This window comes from Xiphias gladius, chromosome 3, assembly GCF_016859285.1.
Source record: "Xiphias gladius isolate SHS-SW01 ecotype Sanya breed wild chromosome 3, ASM1685928v1, whole genome shotgun sequence".
Lineage (NCBI taxonomy): Eukaryota > Metazoa > Chordata > Actinopteri > Istiophoriformes > Xiphiidae > Xiphias > Xiphias gladius.
In genome coordinates, this window is record NC_053402.1 from 1,030,484 (window position 1) to 1,055,240 (window position 24,757).

The following is a 24,757-nucleotide window of genomic DNA, read 5'->3' on the forward strand; positions in this document are numbered from 1 at the left end:
CTTCCAAAATACAGCTCTACCCACAGGCAAGGAGGCCGCTGAGTTGGAAGAGAGGAGGGGATTTGCAAAGCCTCCAAAAGAGGAGGCTGCATCTGAATGCTGGGAAGAATAACAGCTGATTCTCTGGACTGTGACACATCACAGTGGGTCACCCGGCTGCCGGCTGCCCGTGTAAAAACAGTCGGCAGGTAATTATACACCGATCAGCCTCAACAGGAAAACCAGTCGGGGTTTTCCAAAAGCTGACAGCAAGCTCAGAGTGATGGATTAACTAAATATAATAGGACACGGTCGACAAAAGAAACTTGAGAGGCTCTTCAGCCCTTTGATTAAGAGTTGGTATTTCATATTTCGCTTATAGGACGTAGAGGCGAAACAATGTTATCTTTGATCTCGATATAATGATGAGGGCAAAGAGGTGGAGCTAAAGAAATAAAACAAGATCTGCATTGTTTTCAGCCGGACAGATCTCATGGGAGTTCCACATAAAATGTGAACAAAGAAAAAATGTCTGCACCTCACTTTATAGCCTACAGGGCTGATGGTATATACAAGACTTATCTGGGTGGCTGATGTTAAAATCAGCGTAAGAGAGCGAGGTGACACAGTATATACGCACAAAGTCCATTTATATTGCAACATTTTTAACCTTTAATTTGGCTTCGTGCTGGACCCGCCCCTGGTCCCTCTCTAAGATACCAGTATTGAAATGGTCGCACAACAATTTGTCCATCATTCAGTGAATAATCGGGCTTATCAAATGAGGCGTGAACAGTAAGATGTCCAGCAGAAGTAAAGGCCGGTACAGAATATTCCGCTCCAACTGTTCAGTAGGAAGTGGAACCGCACAGTGTAGCGTGTGCAGTCCACCGTTACTTAACACGGCGGTTGATGACATTTTAAACAAAGAAGGGAAAGGATATCAGTGGGCTACTAAATGGTGGAAAGCACCGCATTCCTTTGGGGAAACTGCTAGGAAAGACGTCGTGGAGAGTACGCAGTCTTCTGACGAATTACTTCAGAGAAAATGTAGTTGTTTTTTCCGTTCCACACTCCGGTCCAGTAGGTGGCGGTAATGCGCCTATAATGCCGGTTCGCCACCCGCAATTGAAACGCACAAGGAAAGAGAACTACACAACCCATCATGCCACCCGTGGCGGGCCACATTAACTTCCGGGGGGCGGGGTTAAAAGCTGAAATGTTTTGTTTTTGAAGTCTCCCCCAACTTAAGCAGTTTGTTGGAACAAGTCTATGTGCGTGAATGTGTAGTTGCTAGCGGTTAAAACCAATGGACGCCTTGCACAGACACCGGTCACTTTATAAAGGAACGACTCCGCCATGGAAAGAAACATACCGCAGGGTGAGACATAAGACGTAAATGCGTTAGTTAGCTCGCTAGCACTCGTTTGGGTTTAACACGGCAGTTCTCTGTTCTCCTGTATTTCCCAGGGCTGCATAGACAGACTGAAAAACAGCCGGTCGAGGCTGTTGGAGAGGTACCGTGGCATGTCAGAGAGCCAGCAGCGCAGCGGCTCGGGCGCCTCCATCATCGTCCAGGAGGTGATGGAGGAGGAGTGGACCGCCCTGGGGTCAGAGGACCGGAGACTGCCCTCCCTGTGGGGGCCGGAGGGCATGGCTGAGGTCAGTCGGTCTCTCTCTGCCTGTGCCTCAAATTCTCGGCCTTTTTCCTCCCCCCCGGTGTCCGTCGGTGTCACTTGTAGCTCTGTCAGAGAGCTTTACGTTGCGCTGCACCTTCTTAATACAAACTTCACCGAGTCATTAACTGCGCTCAGTAGTGAATGGTTGACTGAGAGAGCAAAGACCGGACAAGTCATCGTTTGTAGCTGCCCCGCGGAGCTGAAGTGTCTTTCTTTTTTCTTTTCAAATCCAAAATTGACTTGTTTTAGAGTTTTAATACCAATTGCAGGTCCTCTCCCTTCTCTATGAAACAGATGTTCAGTGTCATGAAAGAGTATGACGAACTGGCCGTCCTTGAAGAAATCCAACAGGAGCTCATGTCTCAAGGTAACGTTTCTACAAACTAAATCATCCCGTTCTTTCTCTATCCAAACCTCTGACTGTACATATTATAATGAACGTTCGGTGAAATAAATGGAAACCTTTGTAACGCCAAAAAGTCAAATATGATCACGAACAGTGGTGATTTTATCTCAGGCTTAGGATATTTTTTGCAGATGCATTGGAAACAAGGGTGTGTGAGCTTGAGTGTGTTTTTCTGTCTGCTTCAGAAATGTCTATTATTGATGAGTATGAGAGGAACCTGCAGTTTGAACAGCAGTACATATCGTCTGTTGTGGAAGGGATGGAGGAGATGCATGTTATTTGCCCCATATGTCGCACGTGAGTCAAAGATTTGCCTGCTATAACAAAAGATCCTGACAAATGTCGACAGTTTTTCATATTTATATCTACGTGAATGAACTACAAATCAGTTCTATGCTACCACAATTGTAAAACCGGTGGCAGTCAGAGCAGCTGAAAATAGAGACTGTTAAAAAAATTGCAAACGTATTTAGTTATACCATAAGTGGAAGAGGCAAACACACAGGGCTGGACTTATTTCCAAAGTTGTATTGATAACAAACACATTTTTAAAGTGCTTTTTGTGTCTTGCAGGAACAACTTGAATATCAACAGCCATTTCATCTCCTGCCCCTGTGGACTGTACATCAACACCAAGGTTTTTTTTTTTTAAATCTCTATCCTATCAAAAATTAGGTGACTTTTGTTTTATATTATAAGATCTTTCATTTCTATCTAAAAATCATATTTATGGCATCATATTACTTCTGCCAAAGTTGCGAGAAAGTTGTTTTAATTTTTTTAATCCAGGCATGCTAATCTTAGTGCCCAATTGCATCAAAAATTGCCCCCCTCCTAGGAATCATATCTCACACAAACACAAAGACATGACACACACATTTTTAGTTTCAGTGTGACTTATACTTTGAGGGATATCATCATTTACAATGTTCACTGCAGATAAACATCCATAAATCGCTATGAAATTGTAGAAGAACACAAGCGCCTCAACTCAAGAACTTTCCACAGAATTATTATCTTTTGAAGTTTTCTTCAGTATACTTTTTATTTTGATATCTATAGAGAGAGAGAGAGACTCCTCGCTAGCTGTATACTTTCTGTGTCCATCTGTAGTTTAAAATCTCGGAGCACGATTAGCCCACACAAAGAATTAAAACAAAGACATCACGGAGGCAGAATGTCCAATCACTATGATTCTTATATCCCTGGAACTGACACTGACACTCTTGTTTATCCATCCCTATTTGCTCTGTGTTGAAAAATCTGACAGAAGAAATACCTTTTTATTTTTTTATTTTAAATTGCATAATAATCTGATTTCATAAAAACTGTCCTGGAACATGTATACCACAATTTATTTGCAATGTTATGGTATTTATAAGTAGCCCACTTCATTCTAAAATAATAATAAAGATGATGTTATACAGAATTCCTCGCCAAGTCATGTAGTGACTCTGCAAAAAGCCTGTAAAGGAAGAAAGAGAAGACTGCTTAACAAAGCCCAGAGTTTAGTTAAGTGAGTAAGTGATGGCTTCAGCTATAATGCTACAATTTTGTACTCCTTGTTTCTAGAAACAGAACATTACTCCAGACATCCTGTGCCGTCTTCTGGAGTCCAGAGTGTCAGAGCACATGGAGGACTGCCTCTACAACCCCGTTTTTTCCGTAACTCCAAACACAGACAGCTCTCCAAACCTGATGATAAGCTGCAAGGTATGGCACAGTCACTTCCAAGTCATCCAGGCAGTTCATATGGAGCCAAATTTGGAATTAAAAATTAAAAAAGGTTATCTTTGCCATCACAAGTTCATTGTTTTCTCTGCTTTCAGGTTTGTGACTACTTGTCCATCGTGCTGTGAAAGCAGACATGGCTATTATGAGTTACTTGACTCGTGAGATTTGATTTTGAGTTTTTTGTACTCTGCATTTTTTGTGAAATAAAGGCTGTTTTAATATTTAATGTGCAGATGCTGTTCTTTCTTGTACTGTATGCTGCCACCCCAACTATCATTCATATGATAGGAAGCTATGATGAATTTGTGTACGCATCATTTTGCAATCACAAATTTTTTTTCTTCATGAAAACTACATCAAAACTAGGGACCATCTTGAGATGGGATCACATCAGTCAAAACGCCCGTCAACATGTTGACGTTCCGATCCATGAATAGTCAGTAGTGACTACTACATTATTACATGAGTACTCAGTAGTCATTACTCCATTATTTAATTAGTACTCAGTAGTCATTACTACATAATTACATGAGTACTCGGTAGTCATTACTGCATCATTACATGAGTACTCAGTAGTCATTACTACATTACATGAGTACTCGGTAATCATTACTGCATTATTACATGAGTACTCGGTAATCATTACTGCATCATTACATGAGTACTCAATATTCATCACTACACCATTACAAGAGTACTAAGTGGTCATTACTGCATTATTACATGAGTACTCGGTAGTCATTACTGCATCATTACATGAGTACTCAGTAGTCATTACTACATCATTACGTGAGTACTCGGTAGTCATTACTGCATTATTACATGACTACTCGGTAGTCATTACTACATCATTATGTGAGTACTCGGTAGTCATTACTGCATCATTACATTAGTACTCAGTAGTCATTACTACATTATTACCAGAGTACTCACTACTCATTGGGTCAGACCACACCTATCTTTGAGCTCCACCTTCATTTTGATCTCAACTACACACCTATAAAGTTTGGTGACTCTATCGTGCACAGTTTTGACGCTATTTGGTGATAAACTCTGTTCACATTGCACTTATTCACAATGGTTACATTATACAAATCTCCATGCATGGGTATATGCATGATATTGCTCCGAATGGCAGTTTTACATATTATATGTACCAGCTGTGACATTTTCACTTTGTGAGTCTCTATGTGTGTGTGTGTGTGTGTGTGTGTGTGTGTGTGTGTGTGTGTGTGTGTGTGTGTGTGTGTCATCGTGGCAAAATGTGGTCGTGGCAGACACCTACTGTAATAGGAACTACCACAGAGGAGGTTTTGAGGACACCGATAGGCCTCAACATAAGTGGTAACTGGTTTTAGTACTCATGTAATGTAGTAATGACTGCGTACTCATGTAATAATGTAGTAATGACTACTGAGTACTGACGTAATAATGTAGTAATGACTACCGAGTACTCATGTAATGATGCAGTAATGACTACTGAGTACTCATTTAATAATGTAGTAGTGACTACTGAGTACCTCTGTAATAATGTAGTAGTGACTACTGAGTACTCATGTAAAGGTGTAGTAATGACTACTGAGTACTCATGTAATAATGTAGTAATGACTACCGAATACTCATGTAATAATGTAGTAATGACTGCTGAGTACTCATGTAATAATGCAGTAATGACTGCTGGGTACTCATGTAATGATGCAGTACTGACTACCGAGTACTCATGTAATAATGTAGTACTCATGTAATAATGTAGTACTGGCTACTGAGTACTCATGTAATAATGCAGTAATGACTGCTGAGTACTCATGTAATAATGCAGTACTGACTACTGAGTACTCATGTAATAATGTAGTACTGACTACTGAGTACTCATGTAATAATGTAGTACTGATGTAAGAATGTAGTACTGGCTACTGAGTACTCATGTAATAATAATGTAGTAATGACTACTGAGTACCCATGTAATGATGCAGTAATGATTACTGAGTACTCATGTAATAATGCAGTAATGACTGCTGAGTACTCATGTAATAATGTAGTACTGACTACTGAGTACTCATGTAATAATGTAGTACTGATGTAATAATGTAGTACTGGCTACTGAATACTCATGTAATAATGTAGTGCTGACTACCAAGTACTCATGTAATAATGTAGTAGTCACGACTGACTATTCATGGATCGGATCGTCAACATGTTGACGGGCGTTGTGACTGATGTGATCCCATCTCAAGATGGTCTGTATTTATAATTTACCATAGTTTAGGAGCGGCTGCACTTGCAGGCAGGCCGAACTCGGCATCACCCGTAGGGGGCGGCATTGTTCCGACCATGTGAACGACCTGACCGGAAAACAACCGGGCAGAGTGGAGCGGAGGAAGGCAGAGGAAAGATGGCAGCCGCGGCAGTGGCTGAGTTTCAGAGAGCACAGTCTCTTCTTGGAACAGACCGGAATGCCTCTATCGATATCTTACATTCAATAGGTAAATATAATCGACACCGTTTGGAACTGGAAAGAAATCATTTTTACGCCCAGACATTGACGCTATACATCTCCATCAAACGTGGAGCAGTTGAGTTAGCCACCTTTGCTGTTAGCCAGTTAGCAGCTAATCTAAGCTAAGTTAGCTAGCTAAGTGCTGACCGTCTCTTTTTTCTCCCTGCTTGCACAGTGAGTCAGCAGCAGTGGGCTAGCCGGCTAGCTACATACCGGCTAGCTTGTCAGTTAAGCTAAGGCTAGCTTCCCATGCTCATTCATTATTAGGAACTTGGGTGACAGTTAGCATGCAGCCAGCGTTGTTACCAGCTAGTCCTTGTCTTGTCAGAAGTCAGGCCAACAAGGAAATGAATGTCAAACTGAGTTGCCTCTCTAACATCAACTTTGTCACAGCGGTTAGTTTATGCCTATGTACCATTTGAAGCTTTGTGTTGCTATTAAAGCTTAGATACGTAACTGTCATTATCGTGTATTGTGTAATTTGACAGTTCCGATACTTCACAGCTTCGCTAGCCACTTGGCTGCTTGCCATCCAACACAGTCTATCGATAATATGACTTAACTTAATGCTAGTCACAAGCGATAGAAGGAAAGTGTGTAACATCAGCATCTTCACAGTTTGTATATTGCGGTGATTCATGTCAATACGTATCAGATTACATCATCGTGTGTGTGTGTGTGTGTGTGTGTGTGTGTGTGTGTGTGTGTGTGTTGTAGTGAAGCGGGACATCCTGGAGAGTGATGAGGAGGCGGTGCGTGTTAAAGAGCAGAGCATCCTGGAGCTGGGGGGGCTTCTGGCCAAGACAGGACAGGCTGCGGGTAACCAGAACATGATGTTCATATTTCAAGTCTAACAAAGCTAAGAAAAAGTCGTACTGCCTGTATAGAGGTTTTTTTTTTTTTGATCCAACTGAAACTACACTCTTCATTCCCTAGTCAAGCCACGTGAATAAGACTCTTGATTCAACGTCCAAATTGTAAAGGGTTTTGAGTTTTGACACTTATTTTGATTTAGTTGGACTGTTTTTTCTCCTATCCCTAATTTGCTTAAAAGAAAGACTTACAAAATTGTTTTTGTTTTTTTTGTTTTTGTTTTTTTATATGGGGAAGCCCCTACAAATTTGAAAAATGTTGCCTGACTGTTGTCACTCAATTTGGTATTGTCAGTTTTTGAATGCTGAGCAGCAAAGGGCTAAAGAAAAGAGTGTTTTCAAAATGTTAATTGTTCGATTCATCTGGCTTTCTTGATGAAACTACAGCAAAAACAGGAGTCATTTTTACACGTGTACGTGAGAGAGAGCAAAGCATACAGTACCAAGTGTTTGGATTACTGTATTTTTAGCAAAATGCTGCAAAGCACCTGTTAGTTGTAGTTGTATGAAAGTGTTGTTTAGTAATGTTAATGAAATCCAAGCCTTAAAACAAGGAGTTAACCTAGTACTACAATGAAGAATTTTTTAAAACTTGTTCTTGTCAACAAACCTGCACCACATGTCTTAGTTCAGTTATGCTTTCACCAGTTATTCTCCTGTTTGTGTGAATGTAATCAGAAGCTTATTACTTAGAGTTTTGGCTGATCAGGGTAATACTGGAACATTATCATTTGTGTTAAACTCAGTTTCATGCCTAAGCAGCTGCATTTCTGCTGCAAAGTTGGTCTGTTTCACCACCGGCTTTAAGTTTAGAATTTGAACTATGCTGATAATTGTAGAAAAAATGAAAGTAGCTGTAAAGTGGTAAGATATCCAAGGATCTTCTTATGAAAACTCTGTCTGCCTTTTATAACGCAAACCAAAACATTGTGGAAGGAGAGTAGTAGATGATGAAGCTTGAGTATCCCTTGGGTGAAAAGTTTGTTCCTGCCTCACATTTGGGCCAGTGAAAGTGCTGTAATTCACCAAATAGTAGAATAGGAAGAAAGTATGACCTTTGTCAAATTAAGTGGCTCTATACAGGCCCCGGCTATGTTTAAAATCACTCCCTACGTACAAACTTGACCTGATCAGAACCCTTCACTTTTCCCAGAATCAGTAGACATGTGCCTGTAATTTTCCAAACTGAAACACTAAAGTGACAAATTAAAAGGTTTTCTTATATTGGTTAGGAAACATTTTGAAGTTAGCAGTGTGTACTTGTAAATTTTTGCCTTCAGAGTGTTTTGCAACTCTCTTTAATAATCTTACATACTCAGATAAAATTTTTGCATCACCAGCCAATTTGGCAGATTTACCACAAGCTTACTTCAGCTGTTTCTGTTGTTTAGTGTACCCTCTTCTTCTTCTTCTTCTTCTTCCTCCTCCCATCTTATTCTCAGAGCTTGGGGGTCTGCTAAAGTATGTGCGCCCCTTCCTCAACTCCATCTCCAAGGCCAAAGCAGCCCGGTTGGTCCGCTCCCTGCTTGACCTCTTCCTGGACATGGAGGCTGCCACAGGTCAGGAGGTCGAGCTCTGCCTGGAGTGCATAGAGTGGGCTAAGGCTGAGAAAAGGACATTCCTCAGACAGGCACTAGAGGTGAGACTTTGTCCAACCTGCGGAGTGCTTCCTTTCAGGTTTTTTCGAGCGAGAGAGAACAGGCTGTTCATATTCAAGTGGTACCAGATAACTGATGTTATGGATCTCAGAACTTTTCCAAACACTGGTTCATTGCGGCCCCGTGTCCAGCAACCCAAACAGACAGGCCTCCTTAAGACCTGGATTTACTTGTCTGGCAGCTGTCGGGTTCAGCTAGTGTGTGAAAAAACAATTTAGTAACACTAGCTGATTAACTGGTAGAATCTTGTTTATTTCACCAATAATGTGGTGTTTCTGTTTCAATATGTTCCAACAACATCAAAACAAAAGTGGCTGAACTTTCTAGCCGAGGTCCCCACCTTCTTTGGGATTTAATCCAGCCTTCTGGTCTATCAGTCTACAGAAAATGCTCAACTCGCCAATCATTGAATAGCTGGAAAAGTCACAGAGAGCACCACATTTTCAGTAAAGGCATTATTTTGCTGTTAAGATTTAGAGTCGGTAATTAAATCGATTGCTGAAATGTCAAATTTACTTGGGTTCTGTGGCCGTTTTGGGCCACACCGGTAGTTAAAAAACACTTGTTATAATGGAAAAATGTGTACTTTGTGTTGGGCCATTTTTTAACAATGAACTAGCAACAATTAACTTAATCGACTGTTAATATGTCAATAATTGATTGGAGAAATGCCTTGAAATTTGCATCACTACAACATAGGTTCCCAGATTTCAAACATTCAACTTAGTACAAACCTTTAAGTGATGAACACTGCTCAAATGCTTGTGTCTGGGTAAATCTGGGTATCAGTTCCTAGTGCAAACAACAAATGTACAAACAAGTGTCAGACTTGGACCCTGAGATGATAGTTGTTTTCCTCTCTCCTCAGGCTCGTCTCATTTCACTGTATTTCGACACAAAGTGCTACCAGGAGGCACTACAGCTCGGTGAGTGATCTGTCTCTTGGAGGTGGTGTTTTTAATTTGCTTGACAATTACAAAATATTTTTAGGACAAAAGAAATCTTGGGTATGAAACATAAATAATGGGGGAAAGGAGAACTGAAACTCCGGTACCATCCCATTTAGCGCTCATCCTAGGTAAAATTTGATAGATTGGATTTCTTATTGTTATTGTGTCACTTTTCTAATGGGGGAAGTTTTCCACCTATTTGGAGCAAAAGCTAAGTAAACGTACCGAAAGCCTTGAGTTGAATCTATACTTCCTTCTCCTTCTCCTTCTCCTTCTCCAGGCTCCCAGTTGCTGCAGGAGCTGAAGAAGATGGACGACAAGGCCCTGCTGGTGGAGGTTCAGCTGCTGGAGAGTAAGACGTACCATGCGCTCAGTAACCTGCCCAAGGCCCGCGCTGCCCTTACCTCTGCCAGGACAACAGCCAACGCCATCTACTGCCCACCCAAACTACAAGCAGCTTTAGACATGCAGTCAGGTACAATAGATATCATTTATACGACACGAAACCAGAGTTTATAAGCTAATTAAAACATGACGGGTGAAGAAAACGGATGTTGCTAGTTTCTTTTCAGCGCTGCTGATTGTAGTTAACCTGACATTTTATGTGTGTTTGGTTGTGTTTCCAGGGATCATTCATGCAGCAGAGGAGAAAGACTGGAAGACGGCTTACTCCTACTTCTATGAGGCCTTTGAGGGCTACGATTCCATTGACAGTCCCCGAGCCATCACAGCCCTCAAATACATGCTGCTCTGCAAAATCATGCTCAACGCGTAAGTGGTATACATAGAGGTTCATGACAGGCTGCACGAGAAAATGACTTTAATAATAATAGAATACTGGGATTTTTAAGAAATCAGTGAAAGATGTCCACTGTTGAAACAAATCAACAAGTTTAGATAAGTTGCCAGAATGCAGTAAAATAAGATTTCGTTGGTGGAGAACCCAGAATGGAACTTTTTTCTTGCTGGGGCCGAAGATGTATAATTTTTTTCTGTTTCAGGCCAGAGGATGTCCAGGCCCTCATCAGTGGAAAGCTAGCTCTCCGGTACGCTGGCAGACAGGTATCACACTTCATTCCTAAAAATTTACACTTTAATTCTAGTTTGAATTTAATTGTATCTCTGCTAAAGCCCTCCCCCAAACAGTGATTGTCCAATCAGATTATTGTAGCAGCCATAACTAGACACCATGTCTGTCGAGCTTTGGATTTCTCCACATGTTGAAGCAGTGTACATGGGGCTGTAGAAAAAAAGATTGTTAGCATGGAAGGCGGTGTTTCTTCAGCATTTTCAAACCCCAAAAAACAAGCAAAAGTGTGAGCGTTGGGTTAAACACTTTATCCACTTTAACATGAGCGGCAAACTTTAGCATGTATGTCCAACTAGCTTACTACCTACAATAACCCAAACATTTCTTCCCAGGCCAAGGAGCACAGCATTACCAAGTTTGTTTAAGAGGAAAAAAAAAGAAAAAAAAAAAGCCCTGTTCATGATGAGCACACCACTGAGTGAAAGCTGATCCTGGATGTTATCAGAATTTAAGCTAACGTTAGCAGCTCTGTCCTGTTCTTGATTAGATTTGCATCATATCCAGCAATGCCTGACTGCGTTTTGCCTGGGACAGGCAGCTTTAGCATCGGTCTTTTAGCACAATGTGATGTACGAAGCCATGAAGTGAGTATTTAAGCCCTTTAAACAGGGCTCTTGTTTTGAAAGTAGTCAGCTGGAAACATCATTTTCAAGCAAATTGTGAAACCAAATCGACGGTTGTGACTAGAAATGAGAAGCCTGCTTTCATCTTAAATCAGACCACGTGTTTCAAAAATGAAAATTTCTAGTGTTGAATCTGCCTTTGTTATTGTAGACTGCATGATGCAGCGTGGGGAGCTTGACAGGTGTAGCAACAGCAACTAAGAGATGGGGCTTAGCAAAGGATCAATTCAATTTAAATTAAACTTTTGTTCTTTAAATATTTATTTTGTGTACAGTGCCATTTTCCTCAGTCTCTCTCCCATGCCATACACTTTTCTTCACATTCTTCTTCTTTTTCTACAGACGGACTCACTGAAACGTGTGGCACTAGCCAGCAAGAACCGGTCGCTCGCAGACTTTGAAAAGGTTTGTGCCTGGAGTTTGACGCTGTATGCTGACGCTGTTGGGACTGTGGATAAGCTATTGTTGCTCAACAACATTTAGAATTGAACCGCTGCGATCGGAACGCCGTCCGTCTTTCCGCCTTTCAGTCTTTTGGAGAATGTTTTAGCCTCTCCCCTCACGTCCGATTAAACTGTCCTGTTCCCACCGCCCCCCAGGCACTTACAGAGTACAAACCAGAGCTGAGGGATGACCCCATCATCAGCACCCATCTGACCAAGCTGTACGACAACCTGCTGGAGCAGAACCTCATCAGGGTCATTGAACCTTTCTCCAGGGTCCAGGTAATCCTCTTCACGTCTGTCTGTATTAAAACCACAGTTAGTTCAGACAGGAACAGAACCGTATCCAGGATATGGGGAAGGTTCATGAAGACACGGTATACTCAGTAAATACTAGCAAGTACAATAAGATTACTTAATATACCTACATTATATTTTTAGTGTACTTGAGTGCCTTTAATCATTGTGCTTGTCCATCTTTTCTCTAACAGATAGCACACATTTCCTCCCTCATCAAACTTCCTAAGGTAAGATTTTGCTGCTTTCGTTTAGTGTTTCCTTTTAGACTTTCCTTTTCATTATACACGAGTTGCCTATTTCAAGTGATTCCTTAGGTTTTTACAGTGAAATACCTACAATCTGGTTGTGTCCGCCTTGCAGGGAGAGGTGGAGAGGAAACTATCACAGATGATTCTGGATAAGAAGTTTCACGGTATGCAGCTACAGTTCTTTTAGTGAACAAGCATGCTGACTTTTCTCCACACGCGAACACTACATGAAAAGATAGCTAAATAGTAGTGTTTTCTTGTTATAAATCTCAGCGTTGTTGTGGTTATCTCCTACAGATGGATCAGATTCACACTCATGCTAAACTAACTGGGTTTCAGTTCGCCTTAAAGATGACTGCTTTGCGTCATTAGAGTTCAAAATGCTTGTTCTTACCCTCTGAAATGAACTAAACTGAACGAGAGGGTGCACCTTTAATCGATATCCTTCCAATAGCACTCTACCGATGTTCACTCTTGGTTTTCCTTCCGTATCTTCCCACACCCTCCGACCTGACAGGTATTTTGGACCAAGGTGAAGGTGTGCTGATTGTCTTCGACGAGCCAGTGGTGGACAAGACTTATGAGGCAGCCCTGGAGACCATTCAGAACATGAGCAAAGTGGTGGACTCGCTCTACAACAAAGCCAAGAAGCTAACATAAGGTCAGCCCGAACAGAACTGATAACGTCGGTGTCTTTGTGTGTCAGTTCAATAAAATACATGTTGCAGCAACCAGAAAGTAACTTAGGAGGCTAAAATTTGGTCCATTACAATTGTCTCTTGTAGAGATGAAGTCAGTAATTGTGCAAAGCATACTGAGGTGATAACTTTTCATTCACTTTGACCTCCATATAACCACTATTGATGGATTAGTAGGATGGTGACTACTCACTGACTCCATCAATCAAAATCATGATGAAGACCAAAACCAACAACTACTTCTTCATCTGTTTCCTCTGTGCCATATAAAGTATACACATATGTGTGTGTGTGTATATGTATACACATTAAAAGTTTGAGGACACCTCCATTCCTCCAGCTGTTATTTAAATTGACATAATTCAGTGTCTCAGTGTTTCTGAAATTTAAGGGCAGAGCAAAGAAACAAATGGAGATTTTAGAAACGAGGAATCCTTGGATCTTCTTGTTGAATTAAATTGAATCTAAATTTCTGACTCATCCGGCAGCTGAACTCACTCCTGACGTTTCATTCTACAATGGAAACCAAATGTGTTGCACCTGCAGGTTGCTTTGCTTTCACCTTCCGTCCAGTTCATCCCACACCAGCTCCACGGGGTTCAGGTCTGGAGACTGTGCTGGTCTTCCATCATGTGAAGCCGCCGTCTGGTTCTGTTCTTCTAATGTTCTGGGTCATTATCTTGCTGTAGGACGAAGCCCGGACCAACCAGTCTGTCCTCCTCTGTTACTTGTCTTTTTCCAACCATTCTGATCGCAATACACATAAGTATTTGGACAGTATGATTATGCTGGTTGGTCCTATTACTTCTGAGCCTCTGAAAATGAGGGACTACGTATAAAAACGGCTTTAATTCCCAAATGGTTAATGCAATACTTTGGTTAAACCCCTTGAATGAAAGCTGAAAGTCTAGACTTCAATCACGTTGACAGCTTTGTTTCAAATAATCCACTGTGGTGGCGTACAGAGGCAAAGCTATGAAAACCGGTTCACTGTCCAAACACTGATGTACCTGACTCTATGTCTATGCATGGATACGCATATATTTATGTGTAGCCGTTTTGTTTTCAGGTTGAGCTTTGACACATTGTAACGGTTGGTTTTATAGGTTAGTCAGTTGATGGGAAAAATGCAATGACGGGTCCAATAGTTCTCCAACCTGTTCTGTCAGGCCTCCTCTGAAGAGGGGTGTGACAGAACAGGTTGGAGAAAAACAAAACTTTTTCCCCCTGGTCATCAAATACCGCCCCACAGAAGCACTAAGCCCCCCCCCCCAGTTTGAGAGCCACCAATTGGCGATAAAGAAAATAGTCATTTGTGGCCACGCACTGTTGCCAAATGTGTATTGATCCACAGCTGAGAGTATTCCCCCAACAAATGCACCGTTCCCTCCTGTCTAAGTAACACTTCATACAGCCTTCAACAGCCTTTTACCAAGCTTTGTTGACGTTCGGTAAAACAAACTCGACGCTCATCACCTAAAACTGAGTACGCTCCCGTAAAATCTCGGTGTTCTTTGCCTTCAGCCTGTCTCTGTCTTTCCCCTCAGAGAGCGAGAAACCATCTGTCCTCCTGTCCGGAGCGACGTGGGCCAGTCAGACCTCCGTCGATCGCTCACTTCAGCCCGGGAGGGACGAGGGGAGGAGGACGAGGAGATTACAAACACTCAACAATCCAGCAAGCAAATAAACCAGCTGACCAACTGAAGACAACCCAACGGAAAAACAAACTGACGGGGTGGACACGCAGCTCCTCCTAGTCCTCCCTCAGCCCTCTGCTCTCCCTCCCTCCTGTCACTGTCTCTTCCTTCCAATCTGAGTGGGGTTGATCTGACACAAAGTGCTCCTCTCGATGGACAAATCCAGGCACTGTGCCCGTCTTCTCCTCTCCCACCACTGGTTTCTACTGTATGTAAAACTGGACAAGCCTCCCTTTCCCCTTTTTTCCTCTGTTTCTCTCTGCACTGGCCATCAGGGAATCTTGTAAAATAACAATAAAGAATACCTATACAGTACTTATACATACATATATTGTAAAAAAAAAAAAAACCCAGACAAACAAAACAAAAAAAACCCAACAACATGCTGGCTCTGTCCTCAGAGTGTAAGCTGGGGCAGCGGTGGGTTGGTCGGTCTGTCCCTCGCCGGATTTTACCTGCTCTGTTCAATTTGCCAACCGGCCCTGAAAGTGAATGTTTGAATTTCTCTGACGTTCAGCGGTTCGAGGAGAACCGACCCACGGTTAACTAGGTCACCTGAAGAATGGTTTTGAAAATGCAGTTCATCAGAACTACCCCTCCCTTCTCCTCACATCCTTGCTGTGACCTTTGGCCCACCCCTCACCGGTTTCACCCCGAGCGGTCTCACTCGGTCACAAGGCATTCTGGGATTTTTGGACGGTACAGGGAATTTGCTCCTCTGTCCACTCGGGACCATGCCACAAGGAGAGGAGGACATTCATCGACACGCCGGGGTCTCCACGCCCCCCCTTTCCTCCCACTTCCTGTTTGTAAATAACAGTTGCCAAGCATCATCCAAGGCCTGATATATTCACTCTCCCCTTTTTTGTAATGCGTAAGAACAGAAAAAGCCTTGCCGCTGGGAGCTCGGTCAGTCACACAAAGTGCTTTTGATGCTCGAGTCGTGACTGGAGAGGGAACTCTTTGTTCTGGGAGGTGAAAAGGGCGGGTTTTGCTGAAGAAAATCAAGCTGTACATTTCTGGGAACTTAATTTTGCAAGGACTTGAGGGTTTACCATATATGACATAGAGAAAGACAAATGCTAATAAAAAAACCAATGAAACCTGTAACTTGTGTGATTTGAGGATCCTGGAAATGAGTTACAGGTTTTCCCTCTTCTTTTCCTGAAGCTTCTCTGTACTCCTCTTGCGTGCCTCCCGTCATGTAAGCTTTCCTTTTTCCCGCCAAGCGACACGGTTTGAAATGTGTGTCCTTTCTCTTGTACGCAGTCGGCTGCAGTTGCATAGTCTCCACCAGTGATTACCAACCAGGGCTACGTCTGCAGTTACCAGGGGATAACGTACAAAGATTGTACAGTACAGTCAACCTCATTTGGGAGGAAAAAAGGTTTTTTGATAGAGTCCGATTCATAAAAAAACAGCAGAAACCAAAAAACCTGCGCGTTGGGTCTGCCCGAGGGCCTGAGGAGTGCATGTCAACTAGGCAGCAAGCAGACATGACTCAACAGCTAACTAGTTTATTGGGTCGTTAACAGTAACGAAGGCACGTTTGAAATGGACAGCTGGAAGTTTCCAGGAGTCTCAGCAGCGACATCTGCTGATCAGATTCTGTCACTGAACTCGGCTCAACTCCTGAACCTTCCAGCGAGACGGAAACTTCTCCTCCGTCTCTGTTTGTACAAACTGTTTTTCTTCTTTCCTTTTTTTCCTTTTAATTGCAGATATTGGGGTTTGTAGTCTGTACCAAGAAAGCCTTTCTGCTCCAAATGGAAACTGAACCTTTTTTTTTTTTTTTTAATGACACATTCAGGGCATGTGAAACCAGATTTGACTGCACTCTTGACGGCGAGGAACTTACAGGAGGTTCTGCTCCTCGTAAATCACCGTTATGTGTCCCTGCAGTACACTTGTATGTTTTATGCACCTAAGGTTTATCGTAGCTCTACTGCGGGCTGGTTCTCCTCCCCGAGGCGCGGGAGAAGCCCGGGGCCCGAGTCCACACATGTAAAGAGGAAAACCTTAATGAAGTGTAAATAACTCCCAACACGGGTCGACGGCAGCGCTTGGCTCCGTGTCTGCATTTGAATGGGAGGCAGCGCTGTGAAGCTTATGCGTAAACACTCCTTGTCGCGGCACCATTATGCCCGACCCGACTGGTAAATCTTTATTCTGTTGAGAGTCTCGGATGTTGTTAAGCCGAGACTTAGGACATGCCCAAGTGAACGTTAGTTAGAGGACTTTACGGGCCTGCCAAGTGTTTACGCGCTCCGGTGCAGGCCCGAGGAGAGGCTTACTGGAGGTTTCTGTGGGGAGAAGAGGGAGCCAGACAGGCGACAGTCAGCGCTGTCTTGGCCTCGGGGCAGAGGCAGGGAGCGAGCAGGCGAACCAATGAGGAGGAGACATCCACTCCCCTCGGTCCTGCCCGGCTTGGCTCGGCTCGGCGCGCCCTGTAATTAGAAGCTCCAGTTGGGTTGGGCGCCGCCACGGTGGACAGCCTGGCTGCTGCGTCAAGGGAGTTTGGGAACGCCAGCTCCAGGCTGCGTGCGGATTTCTGAACGCTCCTGGTTTCGAGTTTCGAGCGGACACCGAGAAAATCAAGAAATCCCGAAAATGAATGAGCAACCCTCACCTGTCTTCCAGGAGAAGAAACCGTCGCTCCCCGCGGCCGGGGGCTCCGTCTCGGCCACCAAGGATTCCCCGACCCTGCCCGAGTCCTCGTCCACAGACATGGGCTTCTACAGCGGCCAGAGTGCGCTGCACTGCTCGCAGGATTTCTACCCGGCACAGCAGCCCTACTCAGCCCAACACATGAACCCCTACGCATATCACCACTATAACCTGAACGGGATGGGTCCCGGCGGCGCGTACCCCGTCGGCAAGGCAGAATACCCCTACCCTCACGCAACTTACAGAGAGCACGGTGCGTTCGGCAGGGAGGCGCAGTCGGCGGTGCACGACGCTGGTAAGTTCAAGCCGACGGCAAAAGTTAGAACTCCCGCCCGTAAAGGCTTTGACCGGGAACGACGCCGCTGGCTGAGCCTTTTAACCGAGACGCACATTTAAAGTGTCCGAGCTTCCTGCGTAGACGCAGGCGGCCCAGTCTGAGACCCGCTCCATCTTTGTCCGAGAGGGAGAGAGGCTGCATTGACCAGCTGCGGCTGGTGTGTGGCACCAGCTCCGTAGAAACCCCATGAAAAGCGGATGGAAGCGCGACCTTTGCGCGCCGGGCAGACGCGGTTCTTCTCATTCAGCACATTTCGTACCTAATTTTACTCTCTTCCTCTGGGACATCTGACTTCCCATCATCAGGGGGTGAGTAGAAAGGAGCCGGAGCGGCAGTGCGCCTACCTACAGAGACCCGGGACACGCACCCATGAGCCCTTTTTTTCAGCCGTGAAGGTAACATTTCTACCAAATGCGCTTATAAACCAAAAACGAAACAACTTAGATTCCTCCGGTGCTCAGGGTTCCTTCCTCGGCTTTGAACAGTCACGCTGTAATAGTAATAATGTGGGGTAATGGATGCACCTCTCGAATCCGGCGGGTTGGTCCGAACCCGGGTTTCAGGGTTTCAGGCGGCCGGAAGGAGGAAGAAGCCCTTGTCATTTATTCTGGTGGTTTTCTGTGCCGGGGGTGTCACAGATTGCGGCCGAATTTCTGTAAATAAAGGGTTCATCGGGGAGCGGGGGGCCCGGAGAGCCGCACGTTTGAACGAACAGAGCGTCCCGCCGTCCCGACATGTGGCTCGGACAGGAGAAGGGAGATCGGCCTGGAGGCCTCTGGACGGAAGCCGGGGCTCGGTTCCGGTCCGGGGTTCTTTCAGCTTCACCCGCAGTCTGATAGCCACGAACAGCTCGTTCGTAAACACATGCGTGCGCACCCCAGAGCCACCTTCAGCGTGAATAACCCGCCAGCACGATAACCCGTACGACCGGATGAACGCGGAGGAAAACGCGGAATTCCTCCAGCGAACATCACACGAATGTTAGACAGATGCTGTGAGGGGGTCGAGAGAAGACGAAGGTCAGCGTCTTGAACAACAGACATCATTCCCCTCCAGCGCTTCTCTCTCGAGCTCGGAAGGTGTCTCCGTGCAGGGCAAACTGGACCGACTGGTGAACTGTTTTTGACATTCCAGTTGGGAGTTGACTCCACGGAACGGCCTCGGGGGACTTTGGCCCACAGCCACGCACTTCAGGTGTCACGGCATGTCAGTCAGCCCGGGCCTATGACTGATCCGACAACGACGGCTCCTTATCACGCAAGAACTGGGCCACGCCCTGACGAAGAAATCAAACACCAAAAACACACCGAAGCCGGTGAAGAGTGGGTTATTCGCGCTTGTTTTGAAATCCATACGCACAGAGACATTTGCGGTCAACAAACAAGAGAATACAAACACTGGCGCATTTTGTTCATGTTAATGCAAAAGATTCTTTTCCACAATAATGTGAATGCAAAATAAACATCTAAACTCGAGTGAAGAAACAAGTGGGCACGGGGCCAAAGCGAGAATTTTAGAAATACGGGTCGTGAGTCCAAGTCCTCCCAAAGTGCCCCCCCCCCCCCTCATAAAAATAGACCTGACACTAAACAGAAGGTCTTTACTTTTCTTTCTTTCTTTCGTGTGGATTCTTCATATTTCATTTCAATTAACTGGACTTAATTACATTTTATCTCCCAGAATAACGGTCTAAATACGTTCCCGAGCCCAACCCCGACTTCAAATTCGGGATACTCAATACTTGATCTTCCTTTTGCTTTTGGACCAAATGTAGTCCAGTTTAAATACACCGAGTATAAAAAAAGCTGACGTTACACTTTCGTTAAATCTTCCCAGTAAATAATGTAAAGGACGTAAATGCTCATATACATGAAATAACACATTACTGAACTATTTTTTCCACATTAACTTGGGGGTTAAAATGTTTGGGGTTTTTTTTGGGGGGGGGGTTATGTGTCATTTCCAATTAGAGGCTAATATATAATATGTGTGCTGATCAAATGTAAACATGTATATTTTTAGTAGGGTTGGTTGTGTCTCTAAAGGAAAGGAAAAGAAAAGAAAAGAAAAGAAAATCGGATACAGGAATAACAGCATAAACAGGGAAGGATGTACACAAGCGGGCCTCCAGGCTACACGAGAAGCACCTATAAATCTCTGTCTCCCTCCCCGGCTGTGGGAGACACTCTGACCAAAATTATAAGTTCAGAGCGCTGGTGGAATTTCTTTGAAATTTCGGGGTTGTAGCGGCCGTGGCTATTTCTGTGCTACAACGTCTCTGCGCAGAATGCCCCGTAGGGATCCAACACAAGTTCGTGTCAGTGTTTGAGTGAAGAAAACTCCCAGATGCTGTGGGACATTTTGTAAGGTCAGTGCCATGAGGTACCACGTTTTGACTGTAGGGTTCCACAAACACCCCAAAAACCCCTCCGGGAGTGTTGCAGGAATAATACATGGGTTTTACTTTTTCCCTCTTGCAGTGAAAGAAGAACCAGACATGGAGGTTCGGATGGTCAACGGGAAGCCCAAGAAGGTGCGCAAGCCACGGACCATTTATTCCAGCTACCAGCTGGCAGTCCTGCAGAGGAGATTCCAGTCGGCCCAGTACCTGGCCCTGCCGGAGCGGGCTGAGCTGGCCGCACAGCTGGGCCTCACACAGACGCAGGTGAGGCTGCAGGGAACACCAGACATTAGAGGAGGCTGCGCTCCCTGAGGAAAATTTAAGTGAGCTCTGATCCACTGAAAATCGCAGGTGTACACACTCTAAACGGATTCAAATGTCTTCAAATGTTTTACGTGTGAGACGTTGTACGGGAGTTGCAGTTGGAGTTGAGGCACTGAAAGGATTTGAAGTGTGTTGTTAGGTGTAAGAGCCGAGAGCAGCTGAAATCGGTTCAAGTGGAATCGCAGAAAGCATTTGAGCCTTTTCCTTTCAAGCTTAAAGCCCGTAAGTAGGTTGAGCTGTCAGTTTGTAAGTTAGCACTGAAAGTAACTGAACTGACATTGAAGGGTAAGGGTAAGCACGGAAGCACTGGTTAAACTGTCAGTTTAATTAGGAAAGATGAGAGTCGTTGAAAAGTGAGGCGTCACAGATAGTTTGAGTGCACAGTAAAAGGTTGAAGTGTCAGTTCATGTGTGAGGACTGACAGCAGTTAAAATGTCAGTTGGAGTAATCGAGCTGTCAGTCGAAAAGTAAAAATGAGTTGAAGTGTCAGTTGATGTGTAGAGGCCGAAGTGCCCCAGAAAACTCAAGTGTGCGCACCGGACATAGTCAGTCAGACGTGTCGGTCGGTTCAGTGGCCGAAGAGGCTGAGCGCATGAGGCCCGAACCTTCCACCCAATACACACCTGTGCAAATAAACCTGAGAAGGCCTCGGCAGAGCGCGACGCGTGAACCGGGATTCCCGGAAAACTGCGAAAGATGTGAGGAGGCTGTCCCGCGAAGTCCCGCGATAAAGTACAAAGGGTGGTGGCTGGTTTGAAGGTAGAACGAAGCTTCTTAGCGAAAGTGTGAACGAGTACGAAGAGGTTGAAGTAGGAGGTGCACAGGTCCTGACATTCAGTTTGGAAAGTATCTCAGAGGACAGGCTAAACTAACATATAATTCAGAAGATCTGTTAGGATATCAGAATATGCTTAAAACATGCAATGCAATACCATATACTAGGCCCTATCGAGGGAAATTTAACAAAGCAAATGAAGATTAGAATGCAACAGTACAGTTCAAGAGAAATACATTTGCCAGAATCTAAGATGATCCCAGGCAGCGCAGTGGGTGTTACTCTTGTGTCAGTCTGGTTCAGTTTACAGTCGTACTCCTCCTGCCCTTATGATTTACTAAGACATGAATTATCTTGGCTGAGGTGATGAAAGACAAAACTTGCTGTGCGGCTTGTTTTATCAAAGCTTCTGTAAATCATTGTTCAGCGTTGTGCTTGAGTAGCATGCATAAGCTCCAAGAAAACAAAGAACAAAGCCACTCAAATTGAAACGTGTGATTGTCATGTCATTTGGTCTGATGCTCTCATGAATTCGGTATTTTGTTTATACAAAAACAACATCGCCATAGTTCTCACTGTATCATATTGCTTTTAAAGGAGCTCATAATAATCTGTCATATTACTGCTGCTGCCCAGTAATAGCCCCTTATGCTATATGGGAGTTAAATATAAGCAGCAAAAAAAAAGAAAAAAAGAAAGAGAAAAAGGAAAAGAAAATACATATATAAATAAACATTTCCTTCTTTTTCGGCAATAACTGTTCAGTAGTTACAAAAAACTGAATAAATATTGTACCTGTGGGGATCAAAGACAACACTGACGTTATAACATTGTTATAGCTAATGTGTTAGCAAAAAAGTCAATATTTACACATCCAGGAGTCACAGAGCAAATCATCCATTTGGAGTCATGTGTCTGGCCACCTGATGAATGTAAGTCGGGTACTCCCTCTCTTTTAGCTCTGTTTTTGTGTTCTGTGACAAAGCTCTAAAAAACCACCAAACGACAAAAAGACAAAGGTTGCAATCAGCTGGTGAACACAGTTGAAGAGTCTGAAGAGTCAGATATTGCCCCCATTGAGTTGGTGGAGACAAAAACAGAGCTAAAAGAGGAGTGAATGTTGGACCTACTTTTGCTGGGTGGTAATGCCAATTTTGCCCCATGTCTGCTTGATGTACATTTAGGAAATTGTTTGCTATCAAGTTTACCATAATACTTTAATAGAGTTATAATGTCTCAGTGTTGTGTTTACCTATAAGTCTGCTGCCCCCAAGTGGCAAAAAAACAAAAAAAACAAAACAAAAAACTTAATACTGCTTTAAGTTCTTAAGTTCTTTAATTTCTTCAAGTTGCCTAAACAAGATCTTTTTCACTTAAAACCTACCTTTTCAAAAAGATGTAAATTTTCTTCATAAAATGTTGCCCTTTGCAATTTCTTTAAAGTTGCTACATGTAAGTTTTTTGCTATCGCTACATAGCCAACGTTAGCAATAATAGCTGTTGACTCACAGGGAGCTTCAGCCATCGTCGTGATTATAAGACCAGAGGTTAGAATATGCCTTCGGGGCAGTGCTACTTCTTGGTCCTCCCATGTTAGACTGAGGCCAGAGGGGACGCTACAGTGACTCGCTTTCGCAAAAGGGGCGTTACGAGATGCCACGGGCCGGGACTAGCTGGTTAGCATTCTAACTTAATAAGATAATAAGAGGCGATAGAAATAGGAGCAGAACAAGAGTTGATATTGGCTCCTGGTAAGTAAAGGAATGAGGTTTAATGCCGAACCTACAATCTTTCTTCTAGAATGGTAAGTAAAGAGCTGATAATGCTAAAGTCGCATATGTAGCGATAGTAAAAAAACTTAAATATAGCACCTTGAAGTCGGCTCAATATTTGATGCTTGTCCTTCCAGGTCAAAATTTGGTTCCAGAACCGTCGCTCCAAGTTTAAGAAGCTCTACAAGAACGGAGAGTTTCCACTTGGGGAAATTTCTCTTGAACACAGTCCAGGTGCCAGCGATTCCATGGCCTGCAACTCTCCTCCGTCCCCAGCCGTGTGGGAAAACAGCAGCAACAGGAACAGTAACAACAATAACAACAACAACAACAACAACAGCAGCAGCAGCAGCAGCAGCAGCAGCAGCAACAACACAAACAGCAGCAGCGGCGTCAAGAATAACGCAATGCTGGATGCTACCAGCAGGGGGCAGGGTCCCTATCAGCCTGCAGATGATTCCTCGCCCAGCTACATGGGGGAGTATACACACCAGAACTGGTATCAGCAGCAGAGCGCACATTTAGGTCTGCCATTGTCAGGCCCGACGCACCACACACCGTCAACAGCACAGTCAGCCACACAGAGTATGGGGGCCGTTTACTGAGACCGGGACTCTGCTGAGCTCTGCGGAGCCCTGCGCTCAAAAGCCGGGGGGAATTTTTGGATGATTTAGAGTGCTGTTGTGACCAAAAACACCTGACAGCGATCATCAGACACGAGTCATGACTGTAAAACCTGACACACGTGTTGTAAAACAGGCTTTTCTGCAGTAAATGTGGATTGAAAAAAGCGCTGGCCTCAGTTACCCTGTTGTCCTCACCTCCAAAGTTTATAAACTCATAACATAGGACTTATAACAGAGCTTAGGCTGATTGATGTTGGCCCTTCAGTGCTGGGACTGATACTGACATTTTTATTTGAAATCACTGATAATATTTTGTATATTTAATATTTTGAATATGACCATATTTATGTCAAAAACCCGATTGATTCTTTCCCTTAAATCTTTTTTCTGAAATGGCCTTTGACAGTAAAACTGAATACTACTGAAATTGTCCCGCTCAATCAAAGCCCACCACACCAGCACGGGAAAGTTTAAGACACGCTGCGCTTTAAATTCACCGAAAACAGGACTGTTTGATGTAGCTGTGGTCAGTCACTGAGCTACAGGTGGACAAAGCTGAAAGGCTGACACCCTTTTAAAATAAAAGATCAAGATCAGCCCGACAGAGGAAACAAACCCCAGAGAAACACTCTAATGAACCACGAGACGATGTTTTCTTCATAGCACAATTGTCAAAATACGAAACCATAATCTCTGAATTTAGTCCATTTCCACCAGGAAGAACATCATGGACTGAACAACACAACCAAATCATGTTTGCGTCCATATATTTTTTGTATAAGGTGTAAAGGTTTTTCTTTTTTTTTCCTATAAAACATGACTGTGGCAGATAGAATTAGATCTGCGTGTGGAGGTGAAGAGCTCAAGCTTTGCTCTCAGTGCTGAGGTAAGGTTGGATTAAAAATGTACGCACATCAATTGGCAAGAACGTCACAAAGAACTGACGAGTTAAAATTTAACGTTGAACTTTAAATTTCATGT

General features: G+C 43.8%; 3 protein-coding genes across 3 annotated transcripts; all 3 read left to right on the plus strand.

Annotated features, from left to right (window-relative positions):
- The first annotated feature begins 1,155 nt into the window (after positions 1–1,155).
- Positions 1,156–4,024, plus strand: rpain (RPA interacting protein). Its single transcript, XM_040123317.1, has 7 exons — positions 1,156–1,360; positions 1,450–1,641; positions 1,953–2,025; positions 2,250–2,361; positions 2,638–2,701; positions 3,637–3,777; positions 3,894–4,024. The coding sequence occupies exons 1-7, from the start codon at positions 1,289–1,291 to the stop codon at positions 3,921–3,923; spliced, it is 684 nt and encodes a 227-aa protein (XP_039979251.1). The 5' UTR covers positions 1,156–1,288; the 3' UTR covers positions 3,924–4,024.
- A 2,090-nt stretch (positions 4,025–6,114) lies between these two features.
- On the plus strand, positions 6,115–15,220 carry LOC120788308 (26S proteasome non-ATPase regulatory subunit 11A-like). Its single transcript, XM_040124000.1, has 13 exons — positions 6,115–6,281; positions 7,013–7,114; positions 8,610–8,806; positions 9,694–9,751; positions 10,056–10,250; positions 10,402–10,546; positions 10,777–10,837; positions 11,831–11,893; positions 12,088–12,213; positions 12,423–12,458; positions 12,592–12,643; positions 12,997–13,140; positions 14,725–15,220. Exons 1-12 carry the CDS (start codon positions 6,191–6,193, stop codon positions 13,137–13,139), a joined length of 1,269 nt encoding a protein of 422 aa, XP_039979934.1. The 5' UTR covers positions 6,115–6,190; the 3' UTR covers position 13,140; positions 14,725–15,220.
- A 2,264-nt stretch (positions 15,221–17,484) lies between these two features.
- LOC120788179 (homeobox protein Dlx3b-like) lies at positions 17,485–23,952 on the plus strand. The gene is made up of 3 exons (XM_040123735.1): positions 17,485–17,836; positions 20,359–20,543; positions 23,288–23,952. Exons 1-3 carry the CDS (start codon positions 17,485–17,487, stop codon positions 23,753–23,755), a joined length of 1,005 nt encoding a protein of 334 aa, XP_039979669.1. The 3' UTR covers positions 23,756–23,952.
- Positions 23,953–24,757: the final 805 nt, after the last annotated feature.

Bases quoted from the DNA above. Each gene is read 5' to 3' on its own strand.
- rpain (XM_040123317.1), top strand. From the start codon at position 1,289: ATGGACGCCTTGCACAGACACCGGTCACTTTATAAAGGAACGACTCCG. The intron at 1,642-1,952 runs GTCAGTCGGTCT...TCTATGAAACAG, and splicing joins GGCCGGAGGGCATGGCTGAG to ATGTTCAGTGTCATGAAAGA. The intron at 2,026-2,249 runs GTAACGTTTCTA...TGTCTGCTTCAG, and splicing joins ACAGGAGCTCATGTCTCAAG to AAATGTCTATTATTGATGAG.
- LOC120788179 (XM_040123735.1), top strand. From the start codon at position 17,485: ATGAATGAGCAACCCTCACCTGTCTTCCAGGAGAAGAAACCGTCGCTC. The intron at 17,837-20,358 runs GTAAGTTCAAGC...TCCCTCTTGCAG, and splicing joins GTCGGCGGTGCACGACGCTG to TGAAAGAAGAACCAGACATG. The intron at 20,544-23,287 runs GTGAGGCTGCAG...TTGTCCTTCCAG, and splicing joins TGGGCCTCACACAGACGCAG to GTCAAAATTTGGTTCCAGAA.
- LOC120788308 (XM_040124000.1), top strand. From the start codon at position 6,191: ATGGCAGCCGCGGCAGTGGCTGAGTTTCAGAGAGCACAGTCTCTTCTT. The intron at 7,115-8,609 runs GTAACCAGAACA...TCTTATTCTCAG, and splicing joins CAAGACAGGACAGGCTGCGG to AGCTTGGGGGTCTGCTAAAG. The intron at 9,752-10,055 runs GTGAGTGATCTG...CTCCTTCTCCAG, and splicing joins CCAGGAGGCACTACAGCTCG to GCTCCCAGTTGCTGCAGGAG.